This window comes from Cervus canadensis, chromosome 12, assembly GCF_019320065.1.
Source record: "Cervus canadensis isolate Bull #8, Minnesota chromosome 12, ASM1932006v1, whole genome shotgun sequence".
NCBI lineage: Eukaryota > Metazoa > Chordata > Mammalia > Artiodactyla > Cervidae > Cervus > Cervus canadensis.
The window spans coordinates 52,176,303-52,198,795 of record NC_057397.1 but is presented as its reverse complement, the minus strand read 5'-3'; the positions used below and the strand labels follow the sequence as shown (position 1 = coordinate 52,198,795).

The 22,493-nt window shown below is 36.0% G+C and overlaps 1 protein-coding gene across 1 annotated transcript in view; it reads right to left on the bottom strand.

The window, feature by feature from the left end:
- The window catches only part of NUDCD1 (NudC domain containing 1), an 89,674-nt gene that overhangs the window by 24,135 nt on the left and 43,046 nt on the right, over window positions 1-22,493 (bottom strand). Inside the window, exons 6-8 of the mRNA XM_043483733.1 lie at window positions 20,292-20,496; window positions 16,569-16,713; window positions 11,512-11,637 (exon numbers count right to left, since the gene is read on the bottom strand). Of these exons, the coding sequence (XP_043339668.1) occupies window positions 11,512-11,637; window positions 16,569-16,713; window positions 20,292-20,496 (476 nt within the window). The remainder of the gene's footprint in view (window positions 1-11,511; window positions 11,638-16,568; window positions 16,714-20,291; window positions 20,497-22,493) is intronic.

Here is a 22,493-nt window from a genome sequence, read left to right as displayed (position 1 = left end):
AAAAGCATCAATTTTTCGGCACTCAGCTTTCTTCACAGTCCAACTCTCACATCCATACATGACCACCAGAAAAACCATAGCCTTGACTAGATGAACCTTTGTTGGCAAAGTAATGTTTCTGCTTTTTAATATGCTGTCTAGGTTGGTCATAACTTTCCTTGCAAGCAGTAAGCATCTTTTAATTTCATGGCTGCAATCACTATCTGCAGTGATTTTGGAGCCCCCCAAAATAAAGTCTGACACAGTTTCCACTGTCTCCCCATCTATTTCCCATGAAGTGATGAGACCAGATGCCATGATCTTAGTTTTCTGAATGTTGAGTGTTAAACCAACTTCTTCACTCTAATCTTTCACTTTCATCAAGAGGCTTTTTAGTTCCTTTTCACTTTCTGCCATAAGGGTGGTGTCATCTGCATATCTGAGGTTATTGATATTTCTCCTGGCAATCTTGATTCCAGCTTGTGCTTCTTCCAGCCCAGCGTTTTTCATGATGTACTCTGCACATAAGTTAAATAGGCAGGGTGACAATATACAGCCTTGACGTACTCCTTTTCCTGTCCGGAACCCGTCTGTTGTTCCATGTCCAGTTCTAACTGTTGCTTCCTGACCTGCATACAGGTTTCTCAAGAGGCAGGTCAGGTGGTCTGGTATTTCCATCTCCTTCAGAATTTTCCACAGTTTATTGTGATCTACACAGTCGAAGGCTTTGGCGTAGTCAATAAAGCAGAAACAGATGTTTTTCTGGAACTCTCTTGCTTTTTCGATGATCCAGTGGATATTGGCAATTTGATCTCTGGTTCCTCTGCCTTTTTTAAAACCAGCTTGAATATCTGGAAGTTTATGGTTCACGTATTGCTGAAGCCTGACTTGGAGAATTTTGAGCATTACTTTACTAGTATGTGAGATGAGTGCAATTATGCGGTAGTATTAAAAAATATGTGTTCAGCTGGATCAAAATTCAGAATATCTGTTTATCAAAAGATAACATTATGAGAGTATAGAAGGAAATGTGCAGTGAGGAAGAGAGATTTGTAATACATGTCTGTGGCAAATGGTTTATATCTAGAACAGGATAAGTAACCTACTGGTTACCTGTCCCCCCACCTGATTGGTAAGAGTTTTGTTGGAATAAAAACTATAGTCATTTATTTGTGTATTGTCTGTGGCTGCTTATATACTATATAAACAGTTGAGTGGTTTTAAAAGAGACCATATGGCCCTTAGCCCTGAAGTATTTACTATCTGACCCTTTAAGGAAAAGTTTGCTGATCCCTTGTTTAGAGAGTGCTATACTGGCTTGATTTCTAAAGCTTTGTAGTAGTCTTGCTGTCAGATAGTTCTAGTCTTGACCTTTGTTTTTATTTTCCTAAATTGGTTTTGTTTTTGAAAAAACTTTACAGTCACTTTTCAATTTGCACAGAAATATTTGCTCGGATTTTTATTGGAATTGCATTTAATTTGTAGGCCAACTTGAGAATTGATACCTTAATAATGTTTTGTCATTCATGGACATTGTATGTCTCCATTTACTTAGGTTTGTCTTCTTGTTTCATGGCGATATTTTGAAGTTTTTAGTGTTCAGTTTAATACCATTATTTCATATTATGGAAGCTACTGTAATTAAAGTATACTTTTTTAGATTCCCAATATGTTTTGTCTTTTACACAGAAGTAAAGTTCATTGACTTTATATTGTAACTTTTATAAATTCTCTTTTTCTAGTGCTTTTTGGTAGATAAGTAAGTATATTCATGTACAGGATAATGACTGAATAAAGATAGAATTCTTTTTCTTGTCTTAATGTGCTAAGTAGGACATCAGATGCAATGTTTAATTTCAATGATGAGAGCACAATCCTTTATCTTATTCTTGGTCCTAGGAAGAAAGATTGAGTAGTTTACCATTACCACTGCAGATAGTGATTGCAGCCATGAAATTAAAAGATGCTTACTGCTTGCAAGGAAAGTTATGACCAACCTAGACAGCATATTAAAAAGCAGAAACATTACTTTGCCAACAAAGGTTCATCTAGTCAAGGCTATGGTTTTTCTGGTGGTCATGTATGGATGTGAGAGTTGGACTGTGAAGAAAGCTGAGTGCCGAAAAATTGATGCTTTTGAACTGTGGTGTTGGAGAAGACTCTTGAGAGTCCCTTGGACAGCAAGGAGATCCAACCAGTCCGTCCATCCTAACGGAGATCCTGGGTGTTCATTGGAAAGACTGATGCTGCAGCTGAAACTCCAGTACTTTGGCCACCTCATGGGAAGAGTTGACTCGTTGGAAAAGACCCTGATGCTGGGAGGGGTTGGGGGCAGGAGAAGGGGATGACAGAGGATGAGATGGCTGGATGGCATCACCGACTCGATGGACATGAGTTTGAGTAAACTCTGGGAGTTGGTGATGGACAGGGAGGCCTGGCGTGCTGTGATTCATGGGGTCGCAAAGAGTCGGACACGACTGAGTGACTGAACTGAACTGATGGTTCAATTTATACAATCTGAGTGAAGTCTGTGGGGACTAGTAACAAACATGCAGATCAAACTGAACAGTAAATCAGGCAATGAATAGTCCCCTACTTTACTGCCTGGTAATTAGCAAGAACTGGGGACAGGGGTGCAGACTGCTTCCAGGGAAGAAGCTGATTCATAGTCAGCTGCTTAAATGGTGCTCTGGTGGTTGCTAACTCTTCCAGAAGAGAACACCTCTTCATCAATCTAGTGGTCAGATTCAGGTCCATCCTCTAGTAACAACTAGCAGTAGGAAATGTCTCCTCCCATTTTCAGACACTGTAACAGAGATATACATCTACTCTGATCATAAAAGCAGGGGAATTATTACACAGCTTCATTGCTACTATAGTCAAATTTGATGTAATCAAATAAATTATAAATTCAGTACCCCAAGGAGCTTGAAAGCTGGAGAACCACTGATTTAGATACTTTCTAAATGTATTTCCTTTCTCTATAAACTCTGATCCTATTCTTAATATCTTTTTGAAAGAATCAGTATACAGAATACACTGCAATTTCTACTATTTTTCTTAATGATATTAATCTAAATGAACTATTTCCTGTTCCTCTGCTTGCTGTCTCAATGACTTATGAGTTACAAATATTCTTTTCAGCTGTTTCATTCTCAGGTTTTAAGCAGTGAATGACAAACACCACATGATCTGCAAAATTCACTGTAGTTTACTTTTTTTAAAAACATCCTGTCACCTTTTGATTGAACAAAAGGCTGTATTTAATTTGATCTCTATAGATCAGTGTTGTCTGTCAGTAATAAAATGCAAGGTACTTACAAAATTTTATGTTTTCTAGTAGTCATATTAAAAAGAGAAATGGGATATATTAATTTTAATAAATGCATTTTACTTAACTAATCAATTATCATTTCAACATGAACATTCATATAAAAAATCATTATTAAGAACATATCTCATATTCTTTTTTCACGCTAAGTTTCAAAATCTGGTTGTATACTTCACACTTACAGTACATCTCAAACCAGCCACATTTCAACTGCTTGAAAGCTATGTGGCTAGTGGTTAATATTTTGGAAAAAAGCAAAAATAATTCATTTTCAACTATATCTAAAATTCTGACTTGAGCTTTACACCCCAGTGATCACATCTCATTACTTTTCTTCTTCAGTTCTGAAATTTAATATTTCTCTTTTATTATGTTGCTACATATATTCATTTAACATTTTATTTTCCAAATGCCATACTCTAACCCTGATTTACATTTCATTGAGGGAATTTGTATTTTGGGAAACCTGTCATTTACAATACAGAGTCATGACCTTTCTGTTTTAGTGCTTTTTCTTCTCTAAAATTAGGACATACACTGACCTTTCCATGTGTAGGGAATTTCAAATTGTCCAAAGTCACAACAAATGAAGAGAAACTTGAAATAAACACTGCAGAAAAGAGTACAAATTACCCAAGTATTTGAAGCCTAAAATGGATGTACTACTGAATAGCCACAATAATAGAGCCTCCTTCATTCCTTTGCCCAGTGACAAGCCAAGTGGTACCTCTTGGGTATAACAAGACACTATTTTTGTACAAGCTACATTTAACCAGCTAGACCTTGACTTGCACACAATACACTGACCTACCAAATCTGTTTTTGAAAAGATGGACTGAGTATTATTTGTTGGAGATGTTCCAGTTATTATCAGTCCACTTATTCCCAACATCAACATTTATGCATTTTTATTTCACTGAATCTTGGCCTATATTCATAAAAAGTGACATAATAGAAAAATCAAAATGCTTGTCATTATACAAAAAAACTTTGGCCTCGAGTTTAACTCAACTGAGATACTGGTTCAAGATAGCAATGAAAAAGGATACTGAACTCACACCTCCTCCCATGAAGGAGGGGCAAGCTTTTAATTCAATACCCATCTAGGAGCCTACTGAAATACACTTTAGGGACAGAGGCCAGTAAGCACTATCTCCTGCACTCTCCCTCTGCATCTCCTCAAAGCACCAGTATCTCCCAGAGAGAACCTTGTACACACATCTGGTGTCCCTGCTTTCCCATCTAGTACCCTGGTTTTTGTGGCTGCTGCCCAGGGGATGCTCACTGTTGGCCTGGGTCTGGTAGTCAGTGAGACTTGTGTTCCGGGTACTGTGGGACTATAGCAATTAGAGACAGTTCCTAGTTGGCTACCACTATCAGGGCTTAATGCAGATGGCAAGATACACTCCCAGTCTTTCTGTGAAAAAGGACTCTTTGCCTGTCCTAGAGCTTCAGAGTAATGATAGGCTTCTGGTGTGATGTATATAAAAGATTACTGAGTTGCTTTTTGGAGGCTGAGGCCAGTGGTTGCCATCTTTGCACATTCCCTCTGCCTTACTCTAAGTCACCGGTATTTCTAGGAAAGGAGCTTGTATACTCATCTGGTGCCCCAATTTTTTGTGCCTGTTGCTCAGGGTACACCTCTAGATCATCTGGTTCTGGTGGACAGCGGGACTTATGTTTACAGTCCACAGGACTGTACATATTTGCATACTTTAAAAGGTGATGTCTGAGGGTCTGGCTTCCAATCAGACTGAATTCAGGTGCTGACTGAGATCCTCCATTTTGGGACGCTAATAGGTCTTGGCACACCCTCAACTACTGAAAGCCAAAATAAGATGCCTGGACAATCACAAAGTTTGAGAGGCAACAAAGAACTAGGGGCACAGTGGAACAATTAAGCTTCATCTCCTTTACAAGACCACTTCTTTAACTGGAAGAGGTGGCTATTTTATTTAATGGACAAAAACCAACACAGCAAGTCAAAGAAAATGAAGAAACAGAGGAATATGCTTCAAAGGGAAAAACAAGATAAAACCTCAGAAAGAGACCTTAATGATACAGCAATAAGTGATTTAACTGATAAAGAATTCAAAATAATGGTCATAAAGATGCCCACCGAGACTGAGAGAAGTAGGAGCGAATGAAGTGAGAACTTCAATAAAGCTTTAGAAGATCAAAGAAAGTGTCAAATAAAAGTCACAGAGCTGAAGAATGCAGTAACTGAATAAACTGAAGATAAAAAGACACAAAAGGATCACTGAGGTCAAACTTAGGATAGTTCAACTCAATCAATCAGAGCAGCAAAAAGGAAAAAGAATGAAAAAAGTGAAGACAGCTTAACGGACAACATCAAGCAGACTAACTTTTACATTATGGAACCCCAGAAGGAGAAGAGAGAGAAAAAGTGACAGAAAACTTATTTGAAGATAGAATGGTGGAAATTTTCCATTATTTGGGTAAGGAAACAGATAATCAGACCCAGGAAGCCCACAGAGTTCCAAATATGAAGACCCCAAAGTCAGACCCACAAGACACCTTGTAATTAATGCATCAAAAGCTAAAGAGGTGGAGCAAGAAAAAAACTTTTTACATACAAGGGAACCCCATAAGACTATGAGCAGATTTTTTCAGCAGAAACTATGGAGGCCAGAAGGAAGTAGCACAATACTTTCAAAGTGCTGAAAGGAAAAATCTTCCAGCCAAGAGTACTCTACCTGGCAAAGTTGTCATTCAGAATGCGAGGAGAAAGAATTTTCCAGACAGGCAAAAACTGAAATAGTACATCACCAATTGACAGGCCTAAGATATGTCAATGAAACTTCTTTAAGCTGAAACAAAATGGAGCTAATTAGTAAAAAGAAAACCATAAAAGTATGTATCTCACTGGCAAATGTACAGAATATAGTAAAATTCTGAATCATCTAGGTTGTAAAGGGTGTGGGTTAATTTATAAAGACAGGATGACAAAAGTAGTAAAAACAAAGATATAACAATTTACTGAGGGATAAACAAGATAAATGGGCTTCCCTGGTGGCTCAGACTGTAAGGAGTCTGCCTGCAATGCAGGCGGCCCAGGTTCAGTCCTTGGGTTGGAAAGATCCCCAGGAGAAGGAAATGGCAATCCACTCCAGTATTCTTGCCTGGAAAATCCCAAGGATGGAGGAGCCTGGCAGGCTACAGTCCATGGGGTCGCAAAAAGTCAGACATGACTAAGCAACTAACACACAAACAAGATAAAAATATGTAAATTGTGAAATCAGAAACAAAACATGGGGTAGGGGTTGTAGAGCTTTAGAACTGTTCAAACTTAAGTTGTTATAAACTTAAAATAGAGTGTTATAAACGTAAGTTGTTTTATGTAAGCTTCATGGTAACAACAAAGCAAAAACCTCAAGTAAATATAAAGAAGATAAAGGAATCTAAATATACTACTGGAGAAAAAAATTAAATCACAAAAGAAGTAATCAACGGAAGAAGAAAGGAAAAGAGCAACTTCAAAACAGAAAATACATTCTTAATAATTACTTTAAATGTAAATTGATTAAAATAAAACCATCAATCAAAAGACTGGATGAATGAACTAAAAAACCTGAACCATTTATATGCTGCCTATAAGAGACTCACTGCATATAAGGAAACACGAAGACTAAAAGTAAAGAGATGGAAAAAGATATTCCAGGCAAACCAAAACAAAGTGGAGGTAGCTCAATTATGTCAGACAAAATACACTTTAACACAAAGACTACAATAAGGCACAATGAAGGTCACTATATAATAGTAAAAGGGTCAATCCAACAAAAATTTGTACATATTTATGAACCAAACTTAGGAGCACACCTGTCTATATAAGGCAAACATTAACAGACCTAAAATGAGAAAGAGACAGCAATACAATAATAATAGGGGACTTCGATAAGCCACCTTCACCAATGCACATATTATCCAGATAGAAAATTAATAAGGAACTATTGGCCTTAAAAGATACATTAAATCATATGGCCTTAAAAGATATAAACAGAACATTCCACCCAAAGGCAACAGAATAAACACCCTTTTCAAGCATGCATAGCACATCCTACAGGATAGATCATGTTAGGCTAAAAAACAAGAATTAATAAATTTAACAAAACTAAATAGTATCAGGATCTTTTGTGACCACAAAAAACTTGATATCAACTATAAGAAGAAAACTCAAACATTTACAAATATGTGGAGATTAAATTCAATGTGAATTCAATACACCAAAATTTATGGAACACAGCAAAAGCAGTTCTGAGAGGGAAATTCATTGTAATAACTGCCTATAATAAGAATGATCTCAAATAACCTAACTTGTACATACATCTCAAGGAACTAAAAATTAACCAAGTTCAAAGTTAGTAGAAGGAAGGAAAAAAACAAAAAAATCCAAGTAAAAATAAATGAAATAAGAGACTTAAAAGACAATGAAAAGATCAATAAAACTAAGAATGGATTTCTTGAAAAAAATACACAAAATTAAAAATGCTTCAGGTAGATATGCCAAGAAAAAGAGAAATGAAATCAGAAATGAAGGAGACATTACAACTCATACCACAGACATTCAACAAAGTATAAGAAACTGCTATGAACAATTATATGCTAACAAATTGGACAACCTAGAGGAAATGAACTAACTCACCAAAACTGAATCATGAAGAAACAGAAAATCTGAACAGGCCAATTACTAGCAAGGAGTAACCAAAATCTCTCAACAAACAAAAGTCCAGGACCAGGTAGCTTCACTGGTGAATTCTACTGAACATCTAAAGAAGAATTAATATTAGTTCTTTTCAAACTCTTTTTGGGGAGGGGGAAGGGTAGGGGACACATCCTAACTAATTTTGCTAGCTCAGCATTACCTTGATACCAAAACCAGACAATAACACCACAAAACAGGAAATCTACAGACCAATATCCCTGATGAACACAGATGAAAAAACCAAGAAAAGCCTAGCAAGTCAAATTCAATATACATTACAAGGATGATACAACATGAAGTGATTAATTATTCCAGGGCCACAATGATGGTTGAGTAGCTGCAGATCAATAAATGCAATCACATACTATGTTAACAAAATGAAGGATAAAAATCATACCATCATCTCGACAGACGCAGAAAGCACTTGACAAAAGTCAGCGTCCCTTTAGTGAAGGGTTCACTGAAATACACCCCTTGTGTGTTTATTTAAAAACCCTCAAGAAGAAACTTACCCTAACATAATAAAAGCCATCCATGACAAGCCCCCATTTAACATCATACTCAATGGTAAAAAGTTGAAAGATTTGTTCTAAGATCAAGAACAAAGATAGCCATTCTTGCCACTTCTATTAAACATTGAAAGTCTTAGAAGAGCAATCAGGCAAGAAAAAGAAAAGACATCCAAACTGAAAAGAAGTAAAACTGTCACTTTACAGATAGGATATGATATTGTATCTACAAAACACTACAGATTTCACCAAAAAACTGTCAGAACTAATACACAAATTCAGTAACGTTGCATGATACAAAAATATACAGGTATCTGTTACATTTCTATACACTAATAATGAACTATCAGAAAGAGAAATTAAGAATATAACCCTATTTACAATTGTATCCAACAGAAAAAAATACCCAGGAATACATTTAATCAGGGAGGTGAAAGTCTAGTACACTGAAAACTGTAAGACATGATGAAACAAACTGAAAACATAAATAAATGTGCTCATGGACTGTAAGAATTAATAATGTTAATATGTCCATACTACCCAAAGCAATCTACAGATTCAATGCAATCTCTCTAAAATTCCAATGGAATTTTTCACAAAAAGAAAACAATCCTAAAATTTGTATGAAACCACAAAAACCCCAAACAGCTAAAGCAATCCTGAGAAAGAGAACAAAGCTGGAAGCATCATGCTCCTTGACTTCAAACTATAATGCAAAACTATAATAATCAAAACAGTAAAATACTGGCATAAAAACAGATGCATAAAAAAAAAAAAAAAAAAAACAGATGCATAGATCAATGGAATAAAACAGACAGCCCAGAAATAAACCCATCTATATCTGGTCAATTAATTTATAACAAAGGAGCAGAAGAATACATTATTATACTTAAATGAGATATTAACACTGAACTCTGATTAAATATTTAAAGTATGTAAAAAATGCTGCAATACTTAATTAAATATTGTCCCTATAAACTCATGTAATGAGGGATTGTTTATATATTTCTTAACTTTCCAAAGATAGGACCTGCTTATAATAAGTATCATTCATGCTCTATGGGAACACATTTTATTCAGACTGTAGTGGTTTAGAATCTTGAAATTATAATTTATGATCCTGATATTTAGGGAAAATTATGGTGAAACATTTGGAAAGTCCACAGATCTAGTTCCTAATACTGGCTCTATCTTTGATCTCATGTAAACCTCACCTACTATAGCCTAACAGATCAGCAAAATAAAAAGATGAAATACAGTTCTACAGATCCAAATTTTTTTTTCAAAGTTAGAAGGATTATCCCTGTTTATTATGTATTTTACTTCTTTCCCACTCCTGATGTATATTTCTATGACACTGAGAAGGTCCACAGCTATAACACTTCACCTTCTATAAATCCTTAAGGAGTGAAGTGACATTTGGGTGGTAAATGTAAGAAGAAAATTCCAAGTATATTCTTCTCTGCTCTATCAACTTTTTCCTCTAGGTAGCTACAGGCCTCAGAGAATAAGATGCTTCCAGAGCCCCACCAGAGTCAGCCAGATCTGGTTTGGCACTGCCTGTGACTAAGGTTAGGTGCTATTTGCTAAATTCTAGGATTTAGTCAGCAGACAGGGCATTTGTACCCTAATCTGTCAGTAATAAAGGTTTTATTTCAGTCCCCTTCTATTAGTCCTTGGTTTTAACTTATAGTATGTTAAACAAACAAAATAGCGAGCAGTATCATTAACTAGATGCCTCTCAGTGACCAAGATTAAACTACTGATCAATACTACTTAGTACTACTATACTACGATGAAGTAAAATTCTCAGAGAAGCTAAGCTAAAACAGTAACGTTTTATGACATCTAAGATCAGGTGCCTTCTCTATAAAAGTTAGGCAGGAAACAGTATCTAAAAGTTATAGCTCCTAGGACTATAAGTTTAGGAAGAAAGGCCAGATTCTTTAAGAATAAATAGTGTACAGTTGGTCAAGGTTCAAGAGTTTTTCATCAGTAGTACTTAGAATAATTTTCTAAAATCTAACCCAAGGCAGTAAGAGTGTGTAATGGCTCTTCTTTACTCATAATTAAGGGAGTTATCTATGGGATTATGTCAGAACTAAAAAACATCTAAGAAGCAAAATGCCAAGAAAACCTAAGAACTTTGATCATCTGGGCTTTGGATCAGTGACCAGATTACATAAAATAATATGATCAAGAACTCTGTTCAATTAGAAGAGTGACTGAAAAAGAACAGGAGACATAAAAGTACATGCAAATTTCGTGAGATCCAAGATGGAAATGAAACCATTTTTATGATTGTCACCAACAGATCAGTCTAAAAATGTTTTTAAGCACCTATCAGAATCAGAACCCTTGACAGGTGTTAGGTACACTGTGGTAAGCAAAATGTTATCTCTGTGCTTTTCAGAAGTTATTTGTGTTATATGTTGATGGGGTGAGACCACAGCAGATGTAGAAATTAATCTTAAGAGTAAGTAATTTTGAAACAAACTTCAATGATACCTTTTCTACCCACTGATCTTATGCCATTCCACATCACTTCTCTACACAGGTATAATCCAGAAATGCTCCTTTCTGTAATTCCTTTGAGTATCATAATATCCAGCTATTAGTTTTAAAAAAGTTAAGTATCTAAAAAATATTACAAAAGGACAGTGAAGGAGAGGAACAGTTAGACATTAAGTTGTCATATATTGCAGGCACAACTACATATAAAAAACCTGCACAGAAAAAAAACCACTGAAAGACATCACTATGCAATAGTATCAAACATACAACACTGTTTAATTATGGGTGATGGTGTGAAAAGATGGCTACTTTAGGAAATGAAGAAATTTTTCACAGACAGTAAATGCCAATCAATCTATCTTTGCAAAATAGTATTTAGTCAATCACTTATCATCTCATCTGAATAACTTCTCTCTATTCACAAATTTTTATAAATATCATTATCAAGAACTTACCACATGAGTAGTTTTTAATGTATTGCCATCAAATCTGCATAAACTGAAGTTCTCTTCAAAGAAAATATCACATTCTTCTAACTCTTGAGCATTACAAGGAGGTTTATCTTTATCTGGATTTGGATTCTTGGACCAGAAAAGAAAATAAACAATAAGAGAATTAATGTTTTCATATTTAAAGATGTTGAGATTACAGAAATAATGAAATATTAAATTTCAGGCTCAGGACCAATAAAAACTTAAACAAAAATAGTCACAAAAATAGTAGACTGCCAGAACCAGCAGAAAAAGATATGAAAACATCTATTATAAACATGCTCTATATACTCAGAAATATAAAGAAAAACAAACACTGAGAAATACAGAAGATATAAAAAAGAACTAAACTGAAATTCTAGATATAAAAATACAACATCTCAAACGGAAAACAGAATAGATGGTACTGACAGCTGATTAGACATGGCAGAAGAAAAGACAACAAGTCAGTCTGAGTCTATTTAAAATGCAACAGTCTCTCTAAAACAGTAATATGTGCTGTGCTGAGTCAATCAGCTGGGTCTGATTCTATGCCCATGGACTGTAGCCCGCCAGGATCCTCTGTCCATGGGGATTCTCCAGGCAAGAGTAAGTGGGTGGCCACTCACTTCTTCAGGAGATCTTCCCAACCCAGGGATGAAACCTAGGTCTCCCACACTACAGGTGTGATTCTTTACTGCCTGAGCCACCAGGGAAACCCAAGTAAAAGATAAAAGAGTCCATCTAAAAATGAAGCACAGAGGAGACAAAAACTAAAAACAGACACAGAAAATAAGAACCCCAGTGGCCTATGGAACCATATCAAATGGTCTAACATGTAAGTATTTAAGGATGCAAGAAGAATAGAAAAAAATTTGAAGAAATAATGGCAATTTTTTTTCAAACTTGATGAAAATCATAATTTTACAGGTCAAAGAATCTCAAGCATAACAAACATTAAGAAAAAAAATCACAGTAAGTCACATTACAATGAAATTGCTGAAAATAAGAAAAATAAAATCATTCTCTAAGTAATAAAGAGAAAATTTTAAAGTGGTCAGAAGAGGAAATCATACTACAAATAGAGGAACAAAGTTACAAATGACAGTTGATTTATTAGAAACTATACAAGCCAAAAAACAATGGAGTATGCTTGAAGCTCTGAAAGGTAAAAAACCTGTCAACAGTGTCTTACACATTTAAGAAAAATAGCTTTGAAAGAAGATAGCATGCATTTTGCACATGTATGTCTGCAGAAAAACAAAAGAATCATCCAGCAGAAAGAATTTATCCAGCAGAATATAATGCAAGAAATGATAAAGAAAATTCTTCAGCTGGAAAAAAATGACATCAGATGGAAATCTGAATAAACAGTGTGAAAGAGGAAATGACAAATATTTGGATCAACTCAAGACTTTTCCACACTGAGTTTTTAATCTCTTTAAAAGACACGTGACTAAAGTTACAACATATTAAAAGTTTATTTAAGGTAGAAATAAAATGACAAAAGTAATAAAAAGGATGGAGGAACAGAATTATACTATAAAGTTCCCAAGATATGAGTTAAATGAACTCAAGATATGAGTTGAAGACACATGGTCATAAGTTGAAGACGTACACCATAATCTCTAGAATCAACATTAAAACACACACACAAATATCCACCCAAACAAAAACACAGAGGTATAGTTAAAAGAAGTTAAATGCAGAGATAAATGGAATCACTGATTTTAGTATGTTTCACTGTCTGCAAAAATCACTGTTTGATGTTTTTCTCTCAAAGAGTGAAAAAGGATTACTCAAGTTATAAATTGTATATTCACATGCATGTAACAGAAATACAATTCTATAGCAACTGATAAAATATCCACATACCTAGTTTGCCAAAATACAGTCATGTTATTCAGAATTTGAGAACCCGCAAGGGTCTGAAACTAAATGTCTCAGTTACAGACATTATCAGATCTGTCCATTTCCAGCTGAGATATAGAGCCAGTTAGCTATGGTTGTCTGCTCCATTCTAAATATCAAAAAAAACAATGATTACAGTGGCTGGTTAGAAGGTAATTCCAGCAAGTAGCTGGGCCATGGGCTTTCCAGGTGGTTATAGTGCTCAAGTACCCTCCTGCCAATGCAAGACACATAAGAGACTCGGGTTCGATCCCTGGAGAAGGAAATGGCTAACCACTTTAGTATTCTTGCCCGGAGAATCCCATGGACAGAGCCTGGCGAGCTACAGTTCATAGAGTTGCAAAGAGTTGGACACGACTGAAGTTGACTTAGCATGCATGCACGCATTCTGTTACAGTGACTCAAGAAGATACGTACATCCAGTAGAACAGAAGGTACTCTCCCTCCCTCCCTTTCCCTTTCAGTTACTCAAATGGGGCTTCCCTAGGTGCTTAGCTAAGAATCTGCATGCAATATGGGAAATGCAGGTTTGATCCTTGGGAAGGGAAGGTCCCCTGGAGCAGGAAATGGCAACTCACTCCAGTATTCTCTGGTAAATTCCATGGAGAGAGTAGCTCAGTGGGCTACAGTCCATAGGGTACCAAAGAATTGGAGCAACTAACACTAGAAATAAGAGGGCAAAAATTAAAAGCTAAGGACTGTTGAGGCAGCCAGTACTGAAAAAGACAAGATTACAGAGAAAAGAGAAAGTAAGAAAACCCAAGACTCCGTGCTGTTTCCTCAAGCCATCTGCTATTTCAAGCTGAGCTGAAAAAGACAAGGGAAAGCAGCGGATAAAAGGCTAAGAGGCTGAATTTTGATAATAGTCAAGGTACTTGGAGACAAATATTAGAAATCAGGGCCTACACAGGAGGAGAAACCCTGGTAAACATTCCACATTTTAAGCTAAGATATGTGAAAAGTTCTGCCCTAGGTTTAAGAACAGACAAAGAATAAACCAGCCAGGCAAAAAACTGAAAGCCAGCAACAAATCAAATCAATCATTAATGGGATTAAACAAACAGGCAGAAAATCTGGACGATGCAGCTAATGTAGTATTTAGAAGGAAGTGTACAGAATTAAATGTTTTCATTAAAAAAGGAAGGTAAAAAAAAAATCATCTAAGCTTTCACCTTCAAAAAAATAGCAAAATAAATCCAAAGCAAGCAAAGAGAAAGTAATAAATGTCATAACAGAAATGAACGAAACTGGAAACTGAAAAAAAAGAAGAAAAATAAAGTCGATTGAAATAAATGCCCAAAATATCTACTAAACAACTTAAATTTATGGTTTAAAACCTTCAAAAAAAGATAACTCCAGACAGTTTCACTGGAAACTTCCATCGAACATTAAAAAGATATAATGTCAAGTCTACAATCTCTTCCAGAAACAGAAGACAGAAACACTTCCCTATTCATTTTATGAACTCAGCATTATCCACATACAAAAAGTAAAGAAACAAAACAAAAACTATAGACCCCAATATTCCTCACAGAGATGTAAAGCTCTTCAATAATACCAGGAAATCAAACCAGCAGTATGTAAAAAAGTAATTTTATCTTACTGTGGATTAGAGGTTCTAATCAATGCAGTAAGGCAAGAAAAGGTATAAAGATTTGAAAAACAAAAACTGCCTTCAGTTAGAGATGACAAAATTCTGTTATTTTTAAACTAACAAATACACTAGTATTCAGGCATAAATAACTTGGTCATTTAACAACATTCATTTGAAATCAAGTTTAAAAGGCAGTTAGCAGCAATTATCTACAATTTCACAACAAACCTCCATTACTGTCTCTATAATTATATCCCCAGAGCACTATCACAATAAATACTTGCTGAATGAATGAGCATAGAGAAATGCAGTCTGTATGACTTGTAACAAGGCTATGAAATCAAAGTTCTGTAGTCGTACATAAAATTTCAGTGATTCTTGAAATTCTCCATTATGCTGGAAAATGTGAAACATGGTTTCTCCATTTTGGTCATGTTTTCTTTTGTCAGAGACATTTACTTTCAATATTCTAATCTTTCTTTTCTATCTTAGGATGCAACTAACTCTACAGTATAAATACTTCTTTATACAACCCTCCTCATTGCTATAATTCCAGATGGCAATAAGTCAGACATTTTAAATGTGCTGATGTAAGATCTGGTAAATGAAGATAACTGAAGTTCTAGTGTACTGCTGTATTTGTTCAAATTCTTAACATTATCTTAAATGTTATCAGAGGAGGAACATATTCAACACAAAAACATAGTTATATGTAGTATGTATATATACACACCCCTTGTGATATTCTAAGATCACCAAAAAAAATGTCAATGATTACAAATAGATTATTAGCAAAGTAGGGTATAAAATCAAAATTTTGTCCCTGTCAGCATTGGTCAGTCAATTCTTCTTAAGGAGAATACAGATATGTGGGCTGATACAGTTGACACCTGAACAACATGGCTTTGAACTGGAAGGGTCTACTTATAAGACAACGCAGGAGGAGAAGGGGATGACAGAGGATGAGATGATTGGATGGCATCACTGACTCAATGGACATGAGTTTGAGCAAGCACTGGGAGCTGGTGAAGGACAGGGAAGCCTGGCGTTCTGCAGTCCGTGGGGTTGCAAAGAGCTGGATATGATGGAGCGACTGAACTTAAAATACACACTACAGAAATACATAATACGCAACTGGTTGAATCTGAGGATGTGGAACAGCAGATATAGAAGACCAACTATAAGTTATACTCAGATATTTGAGTGTACAGGGTGGGCCCCCTAACCCCTGCATTGTTCAAGGATCAATTACATATCTCCCTTTCTCTCTACATATATTGAGAGACCAAGAGATACACATATACATATACACATGCATGCACACCTACCCTGAATGTACAACATGTCCACACACATATATGTATTCAGTTAGTGAATAGGGAATAAATATTAGAATTTCAAGCGATATTCAAACACTAGTCAGTAAGACCTAATGTCTTTTACATTAGGAAAAGCAAAATAATGTTTGAAAAACATGGTATAATCCCCACATTCTTCTGAATCCTTGGGAAGTCCCACTACGATTGCAATCGCTTACCAGTTCATCAGAGGTCAGATGCATCAAACGTTCGGCTATTGCAGCACACTGAGCTGAGTCTCTTATAAACTCCCCTTGTTTATCACCGACCACTAGCTCTGGCCATGTCATGCCTTCATTCTTCTTCATCAAGGAAATCTCCAAGCTAGATGTGTAAAATGAGGAAAGTTATGTTACATTAAGCAGCTACACAAACTATACAACCAATATCAAACAGAAGAATCTTCCGTAGAAATTATCCGTCTGCTGTCCCAAGAATGTTTTACCAAAAATCATGTTCATTTTAGTATGATGGAAAACCTATAATCCAGGCGTAAACAAGGTAGACTTAAAAAATAAGAAAATACCACGGGACTGACGGGCAAGAGTCAAATCACCCTCAGAAAGCACTTCTGCAGTTTAGGTGTGCTGACTGTTACCAATCTTAAGTAATGGAAACATAAGCAGCATGTACCTATGAGTTATTTCACTGGGGAATGGAGGTGGGGTGATGGGCACATAAAGTTAACTGGAAAGGGCCTATAACTAAAGGTCTCTCTCTGTGTGTGGAGCCAACAATTACCTTCACTATCACCAAACTAGTAGTCATAATATGATTACTAAAGATCAGGCAGCTTAAATCAATAAAAAAAGAACCCATAAGGGAACTCTAAGATTAAGGACTAATACAGCGGGAAAGGGGGAGAGAGGCGAGTCAGGGCAGACTGTGGACATGGGATAGGGAATTGCCCATGTGCCTCCTGACTAGGAAAGAGAATCCAGTATCTTGTGGTAATACAGAGAAAAGGAGGGTGGTAGCACCTGTTCCACGGCAAAGCAACCTTTTCCACGTGCCATCTCTGGTACACATGGGTCATACTAACCCATGCCCTGGAACTCAATTGCAAGGAAACAATTGCAAGAACACAATAACAACTATTATCATAATTATCAAATAGAACATGTTAACCTATCAGCTATTTTCAAGGGTATTATCACCACCTCATGAATTAACTACAGCACTTTAAAATTTTCTAAAACTACTTTTATTTAAAGAGACTATACAAAATATTTTTCTTACATAATGAGTTTCTATCATTGGCATTAAAAGTTACCACTGCAATTAATAATGCCCAGATATAGTTCTATCTTCTAAGGAGAAAGCTAATCTCAAAAGATGAGGATGATTAATGATGATAAAAACAATGTCAGCAGCTATGCTTACCTAATGCTTACCACATGCTAGGTGCTGTCTTAAGCACTTTACATATTTTAACTCATTTATGGCTCACCACAAAGAAAGTAAGTACTATTAGCATCTCCACTTTACAAATAACAAAACAAGCACTGAGAAGTTAAGTAACTTGCCCAGGTCACAAGCTAGAAAAGCAGTCTGGCTCCAAGTCCATGTTCTTTACTATTGCACTATTCTGCCTCTCTGAAAAAATATATGTAAATAACTATTAAAGAACTTGTACCTACTGACCAGAATGTATAAATACTGTTCTTAGTCAGTTGCTACCTAAAGAAGTCAACAAGTTCATACAGTCTTGGTTTATAAAGAATTTATGAACCATCATTAAATTTGCATATTCAGTCACTCTTTTAGCATATATGCATTTCTACATTTTAAAACTAGAATCACATCCTACCATCCAAGCAAAAAGGGATACATAGCTCCATACATAATACAGATTAGTTAGCAAATCCTTTCAAAGTTAGAACATTAACTATTAAAAATGAGACGAATAATATAAAAATATCATGTGTTTTAAACCAATGATACCACACACACATCACTGTAATTATCTTTTGTAACATTAAATAGTAATTAAGCACCTCAAATTTCATGGAAAAACAATACTGGTCTATGTTCATGTGTTAAATGTTGAATCTATTTTTGCATATAGTCCAGTTCTTCTCCTAAATCTTGGCTCAGTTACTGCTTGATGACTTATATTTAACAGTATGTTCCAGCTGGTTTGCCAATTTAAAAATGCTATCCTCAAATCGCACACACTAGTGAGATATGTTTAAATAGAATATATGGAAATATAAAATATTTTTAAAAGAACCTTTTGGATATAGAGTTTTTTAAACAATATATATAAAAAATATAACCAAGTCACCAAATTATTATCTCCATTAATTTATTATCTCCATTAATAAAATGATTTCAGGATATCTGTTCAATTTAAAGCCTAAAAAACTTTGTGAATTAGATATACAGTTCTTAGACTCTCAGCATTTAGATTCATATCAAGACTCACTTCATTTCACTAACTACACTAAAGCCTTTGACTGTGTGGATCACAACAAACTGTGGAAAATTCTTAAAGAGATGTGAATACCAGACCACCTTACCTGTCTTCTGAGAAACCTGTCTGTGGGTCAAGAAGCAACAATCAGAACCAGGCATAAAATAACTGACTGGTTCAAAACTGGAAAAGGAGTAAGACAAGGATGTATATTGTCCCCTGTTTATTTAACTTTAAATGCAGTGTACATGATGCAAAATGCCAGGCTGGATGAAGCACAAGCTGGAATCAAGATTGCCAAGACAAACATCAATAACCTCAGATATGCAGATAACACTACCCTTATTGGCAGAAAGTGAAGAGGAACTGAAGAGCCTCTTGATGAAAGTGAAAGAGGAGAGTGAAAAAGCTGTGTTAAAACTCAACATTCAAAAAACTAAAATCATGGCATCTGATCCCATCAACTTCATAGCAAATAGATGGAGAAACAACAGAAACAGTGACAGACTTTATTTTCTTGGTCTCCAAAATCACTGCAGATGGTGACTGCAGCCATGAAATTAAAAGATGCTTGCTCCTTGGAAGAAAAGCTATGACAAACCCAGACAGTGTATTAAAAAGCAGAGACATGACTTTGCAGACAAAGGTCCGTCTAGTCAAAGCTATGGTTTTTCCACTAGTAATGTATGGATGTGAGAGTTGGACCATAAAGAAGGCTGAGCGTGGAAGAATTGATGCTTTTGAACTGTGGTGTTGGAGAAGACTCTTGAGAGTCCCTTGGACCGCAGGGAGATCCAACCAGGCAATTCTAAAGGAACTCAACCCTGAATATTCATTGAAAGGACTCATGCTGAAGCTTAAGCTCCAATACTTTGGCCACCTGAAGCGAAGAGTTGACTCCTTAGAAAAGACCCTGACGCTGGGAACGACAGAAGGCAGGAGAAGAGGATGACAGAGGATAAGACGGTTGGATGGCATCACCAATTCAATGGACGTGAGTATGAGCAAACTCTGGGAGATGGCCAAGGACAGGGAAGCCTGGTATGCTGGAGTCCGTGGGGTTGCAAAGAGTTGGATAAGACTGAGCGACTGAACAATGAACAGTAAGCACAGGAATATATTATCTAGTTAGCAAATTAAAAGTCAGTAGAAAAAAATTATTTCCATTAGAAAGTTTAAAATGTGAAAATTCAAATAGTCATTTTCAACCATTTATTATTATTGTCACTCTGTTGTATCCAAAGCTGAAATGGAAAGCATGACAATGTAGTGCAAATAGCACCTAAGCGAGTGTCTTTAACCTTAACTACAGCCGCGCTCTTTGACACAGTAACTCCATTGTTAATCTATCCTAAGAAAAATAATCGGCAGTATCGATGAGCCTATTCCCCCTTGATGTAACCACTGCAGAAAGGATAAAAAGAAGAAAAAAGTAAAATAATAAAGGGTAAAATTTCAAATATAAATAAAACTAAAAAAAAAATACCTATTATTTTCTTTAATTATCCATGTACTGCTTTCATGATCAATAGATGAAAAGAGATTGCCTTCCAAAAACCTCTGACCCTTCAGTACAATGTTGACAGAATCAGGCAAAAACTGTACTTGAATGTCTTCCTTAGTGCAGTCTTCTGGAAGCTGTATTGTTACTGTCAAATCATCTTCAGTCTGTTGCCAGTAATACAGAGGTTCTTTGGAAAAGAAAAATGTATTATGTAATAAAAAAAAAACACAGAGACTACAACATAACATACAAAATCAGAAACTAGAACATACAAAAGAACACCTATCTAGCATCTTTTCTAGTGATCTTCTCACAAAAAAGTAATTATGAACAAATACATAGAGATCTCCTTGGGGAATTTTCACTCAAAGTGTTGTAGCAATCACACTTGACATTTCCCTGTTCCAGGCTTACCTAATGCCCTAGAAGATATACACTCATAAAATACAAATCATAGCAACTCTTTATTCCCTACCTCCCAGTATCCCTGCTTCTCCCTCTTCCTCTTACACACACACACAGGATTCCAAGCATGCGTGCATGCATGCATGCACACACACACACACACAGGATTCCAAGTTAAAAGAATACCAAATATGTCATAAACCCTGCCTGAAACTTTCATCACAACCTTGATTTGCCACTGTTGGGGCAATGTAGTAACTCTCTGATATAGGAGACTACAACTATTTGGTGGGACAGACATCCACACAAAAATAAAATATATATTTTCCTTATAAAAGTATTGCCTATTTTATCCCCACAATGTGAAAGCAATTTCATAGCAAATTGAAGGGCTGTCAGTATATTTAGCCTAAGTTCCCAGTAAAAGAATCCTCCTTTCACCTCTTCACTATCCCCTATGCTTGGCTCCTAAAAAGCTATCTACCTAAGAAACACTTTTAGGCCCATAATACTATAACCATGAAGTAAGAAAGCAGGGCGTAAATGTAAAATGGACAAATATTTGCTCAGTAGCATCCATAAACATTAATCTGTCTACTCACTCATCAGAAAGAAACATAACATTGGTGTTGTTTAGTCACTAAGTCAAGTCTGACTCCTTTGAGACCCACCAGGCTCCTCTGTCCGTGGGATTTCTCCAGCAAGAATACTGGAGTGGGTTGCCATTTCCTTCTCCAGGGGATCTTCCTGAACCAGAGATCGAACCTGTGTTTCCTGCACTGACAGATAGGTTCTTTACCACTGAGACACCTGGGAAGCCCAGGTAATAAGTAATATCAGTCTAACTGAAGTTTACAGAAAATGAAACCAGCATATATACTCAGAAGAGAGCTTAAAAGAAAGCATGCTAATTAACAAACTATCCATAATTTTAAAGTTACAACCGTTTTCCTTTCTTATTGTGAAAGTCTGATGATATTAAAATAAATATAGAAGAAATTTCCCAAGAGGAAGTAGGTACAAGAAGTTAAGTAAGGGCCGTTTATTAGAAGGAAAACAGAAAAACTGAAGGGTTTACACTAAAATGGAAGTGGTTTACACTAAAAGAGAAGAACAAATTCAGGAGGAATTCAAACGTAACGTGAGATGTCAATGAAAGAAACACTAGTGGCTAGTGATTTAAAAACATGATGTGTTCCAAAAAAACAAAAACATGATGTGTTCCAACTAGGCTGCAAATCTGTCTTGGAAGCACATGGGCCTAGCTACCAGGCAAACTGGTTCCAAGGATGAAGGCAGTCCTTCATTCTTCCTCAACCACTCACCAAAGGAGTCCTAAAGGGCATGTGGTCTAGTAATACAAATAGCTACTCTGGCTAAGCTCCAGGAGAGTTTAACATTATAACTAAGACAAAGCAGTAGAATTTATTCAGAAAGGGATCTTGTGAAAAAAAAATCACTTGTGAGGAAAGTAAGCTGTTAAGAGGGGAAGTAAAAGGCCACCATACACAACTCTTATATTCAGGTGTTCATATTTATAAACCTGGAGAAAATATTTTTCAAGTATTTATTATTAAAATATTTTCAAATATTTTTCAACAAATTTATTTTTTAAAGAGCTGTGCGAAAATGAAAGTCGCTCAGTTGTGTCCAACTTTTTGTGACCCCATGGACTACAGAGTCCATGGACTTCTCCAGGCCAGAATACTGGAGTGGGTAGCCTTTCCCTTCTCCAGGGGATCTTCCCAACCCAGGTCTCCCATTGCAGGTGGATTCTTT